At 45.5% G+C, this 4,011-nt stretch overlaps 1 protein-coding gene across 1 annotated transcript in view; it reads left to right on the top strand.

Moving 5' to 3' along the window:
• The window catches only part of EFCAB12 (EF-hand calcium binding domain 12), a 40,591-nt gene that overhangs the window by 14,686 nt on the left and 21,894 nt on the right, over positions 1-4,011 (top strand). Inside the window, exons 2-3 of the mRNA XM_006868683.1 lie at positions 296-744; positions 1,207-1,392. Coding sequence (XP_006868745.1) covers positions 296-744; positions 1,207-1,392 — 635 coding nt within the window. The remainder of the gene's footprint in view (positions 1-295; positions 745-1,206; positions 1,393-4,011) is intronic.

Below are 4,011 nucleotides of genomic sequence, written 5' to 3'. Positions count from 1 at the left end.
TCTCTCCCTGGAGTGAGATGTGTACTCTGGGAGCTGGGGCCCAGTGCCTACCTCACTGTTCAGCTCCTGGAATGTGGACTCTCTCCCTGGAGTGATATGTGTACTCTGAGAGCTAGGGCCCAGTGCCTGCCTCACTGGGAAATGTTACACATTATTATCTTCATCTTGACAAGAAGATAATGTTCAAAACCAGATAGAGACTCTGGGTTCCATGTTGATGCCTAAGCTGCTACTAAAGCATCTTTTCTTGTCCTTTTTCTGAAAGGAACTCATGTTTTAACCCTCTTCATTCCAGGCCTCTGCCAGTATAAGGCCTCAGCAGACAGTGTGTGCTCCAGTATGAGCAACTCCTTCAATCCTGAGCTGATCATTGACCACTGCTTCAAGCAATTCAAGCAGGAGGACTTCCACTTGCCACAGAGCCGCCGCCGGGTCATCATTGCACAGAGCACAGAGGAGCAGCTGCCCACCCACCCCAAGTCCCAGCCCCAGCCTCCCTCACAGCCCATCCCCAGCTTCAAGGCCCTGGAAGTGGAGGATATACAAGATCAGCCACTGGACACCAAGACCTGGCTGAGTCAGAGACTGAAGCTTCGGGAGGAGCTGGAGTCATTTGGTAACGTGGAGAAGTGGCTGAAGAACAAGCCCAGCTACACACCTTCGGAGGCCAAGGTCTTACACAGTATCTGTAAGGAGCACAAGACCCAGGCAGTTGCCCACTTGGCTGCTACAGAGGTCTCCAAGGTGAGTAGCCCTGTGAGCCAGCTGATGACCCTGAGGGTTTTAGGGGCATATTGCCGTTTCATTCCCTTGGGTAAAGTAGGGTGGGGATGCTTCACTCTATTTCTTACAGGAACAGAGGTTCTGAAAGGAAAGTAAATTCATTATGTATTGTTGTTCTGGTTAAGTGCCATTGGTCGAGTTGGTTCTGACTCATAGTGACCCTGTATAGGGTTTCTGGGGAGCAGCTGGTGGGTTTGAACAGCGCCACTCCAGCACCCCAGGATTCTGAGGGTAGAGGTGGAGATTGGAATGAAATCTTAGTTCTCCTGCTAGCCAAGCCTCTTGTTTCAGAGAAGCAAAGTCTCCTAGCCTGAGCTCTTGGTGCTGCATCTCCATCCCACTGTTTGCTTAGTACTTAAGCAACCTCCTCTGTAGCTCTAGGGGCTGCACTCCATTGGCCTGTCACCTATCTGGTTCTTTCAGAAGAAAGTGTCTCAGGCTTGGCAAAAATTGGTACCGCTGCTCCACCTGCCCAAGCCCACCTCCCTGTCAGTCTTGTACTCCTACCTGCGCAACCACAAGATCAAGATCCTGGAGATGTTTAACAAGCCGAGCCAGAGCGATCCCCTGAGGGTCACCCGGGAGGAGTTCATTGGAGCTCTGAAGGTGGTAAGTGGTGTGTCATCTCTGCTGGCACTGAGGGGAGGCTGGCCCTGCACTTATAATTACCTGTAAAGCCATTCAGGAAAATGGGGCTTGTCCTATAGCCACACCAGACCCCTGACCCCACCCTGCACGCGTTTGCCTTCAGTGGAGAGTCTGTGGAGCAGATCCCATAACCAGCTGCTTGGAATCACTGTCTCTCACCCATTAGACCTCAGAACTGAGTGCAGAGAAAGTTGGGGCTGCAGTCCTGCTTCTAGAACCTTTCCAAATGTCCTGTGCATACGGCTCACCTAAGGATCTTGCTAAAAGGTAGCTTCTGATTCAGTAGGTCTGTGAGAAACCCACGACACTGCATTTCTAACAAGCTCATGTCAGTGGGTGCTGACAATGGGCAGTGGCCCACCCTTTCAGTGACTGCCAACATTTAGATGAATTATGAATGTATACAATTAAAGCCAGGTCATGAGTCATATGGCTAGGATTATTACTGTATTGGACCATGCAGATATAGAACATTTCTAACATCCCTGAAAGTTCTGTTGGCCTAGCAGGGCCACTAAGGCCCATGACCAAATCTAGTCTGCCTCCTGTTTCTGTTATTGGAAACAGCAACACCTATTTGCTTCCCTATTGTATAGCTGCAATTGGACACCTGGTGTGGCACTGTGGTATAAAGCACTGGACTACAAGGTCTGCGGTTCTACCCCACCAGCTGCTTGGAAACCCTATACAAGGTCACTGTGAGTCAGAACCTACTCAAGGGCAACACTTAACAACAACAACAACAACATGGCTGCTTTTGCATCACAAAGCAGAGCTGAGTACTTGTGACTCACAAAGTCTGAGAGGTTTAGTTTATGACCTTTTACAAAATGGTCTAGATAGATTGAGCCTTCATTTATTTTGGATTCTAAAACCCCCTTTTATAAATATTTCTAAACAGAACCCAACTCAACATAGATTAAAGACCTAAATGTGAATCCCAAAATTATGAAGGTCATCAATGAAAAAATAGGGACAATTGTGAGGGCTTAAATTCAGGGCATACACAGACTACCAAACGTTTTGAAAACTACACAAACAAAAGTAGACAAAATAGGAGAAAAAACAAGATGGTGGATCTGGTGGAAGTGCAGTTAGAGCTCTGCCAACAATAACACAGAATACCCGACCAAACAGGCTCAGGGGAGGGTCCCAGAACTCTGAACCACATATAAAGGAATATTTAGAAGGTTGGAATGCTTACAGCTGGGGGAATTTGTGGCAGAAGCAAGAAATCCATTGCTTTCTAATTCAAGATGCTCAGCTGCTCGAGGAGCCGCCATCTTGAGTGAGACCAAGCTGAGGAAGGATCAGAGTGGCCACAGACGCCTGGCAGAACCTCAGAGATAAAGGTGTGGACAGTCTTCTCTTTTGGTAGCTGTTCATTGGTCCCTTGCTGACTACTCACCTCCATTCGGGTGACTACAAGGGTGCCTGAGCTAGTGGGCACCCCAGCCCCACCCTCGGAGGATTCTACTACGCATGCGCACAGATCTCCTCGAAATTTAACGAGACAGTTTCCAATTAAAACCAAACAGCCACAGCCGGCCCTGAACTGTTTACAACTAGAAAAAAGGCCTGAACGGGGATTATGGAGTGGGACAAGCAGACAAAAAAGGAAATGAGCCAAAAATTAAATCCTAAACTACGTCAAAACAACCAATAGTGGCTTCTTGAAATTTCTCAAGAAGAAGAGTGAAAAGGGAAGCCCATGTCCTGATCACATCTACCTGGAGGCAATCAGAAATCATAAAAAATACCAAAATACATACCCATCTAAGTATCAAGGCTACAGATAAACCCTGAATATGCCCAAAAAACAGAAGGAGATGACCATATCTGCCCATGTCCAGAAACAAGATAAAGTGACTGAGGCAAATGAGCTGGAAGTAGACCTACACTCCATACTGGAAGATGGGCAGGCTTTGAAAATGCTGGAGAAGGAATTCAGAAAAATGATTATAAAATGTATCAAAATACTATATTATGGAGTTGAGAAAAATAAGGAAGACGTCAGGAAAGTGCTACAGGAACAATCAAATAAGATAGATACAGCATTGGAAACAATTCAAAACCTACAGAAAGAGATCCAAATGATTAGTAATAGAATATCAGAAATGGACAATACACTGAAAGGTCAAAGGAGTAGAGTTGAAGAGATAGAAGCCAGAACTAGTGAGCTAGAAGATAAATCTTTCAATACTACTAAGATAGAAGAACAAACACAAAACAGGATAAAAAAATCTGAAGAAAGCTTAAGATTCATTTTGGATAACATGAAGAGGAATAACATAAGAATTATTGGCAGGAACAATCACACACAAGTCCACAGAGGACATACTTGAAGAGCTTCTGGAAGAAAGTTTTCCTAACATCTTGAAAAGTGAAAAGATAAGCATTCAAGAAGCTCAACGAACCACAGGAAGGATAGACCCTAAAAGACAATCACCAAGACATATAATAATCAAGCTCTCCAAAATCAAAGATAAGGAGAGAATCCTGAAAGCAGGTAGGGAAAAGAGAAGTCTAACATACAAAGGCAAGCAAACTAGATTAAGCGCAGATTTCTCAGCAGAAACC

Source organism: Chrysochloris asiatica, unplaced genomic scaffold, assembly GCF_000296735.1.
Source record: "Chrysochloris asiatica unplaced genomic scaffold, ChrAsi1.0 scaffold00121, whole genome shotgun sequence".
NCBI lineage: Eukaryota > Metazoa > Chordata > Mammalia > Afrosoricida > Chrysochloridae > Chrysochloris > Chrysochloris asiatica.
Note: the sequence above shows the minus strand (reverse complement) of the source record. Positions and strands in the feature narration are given on the sequence as shown.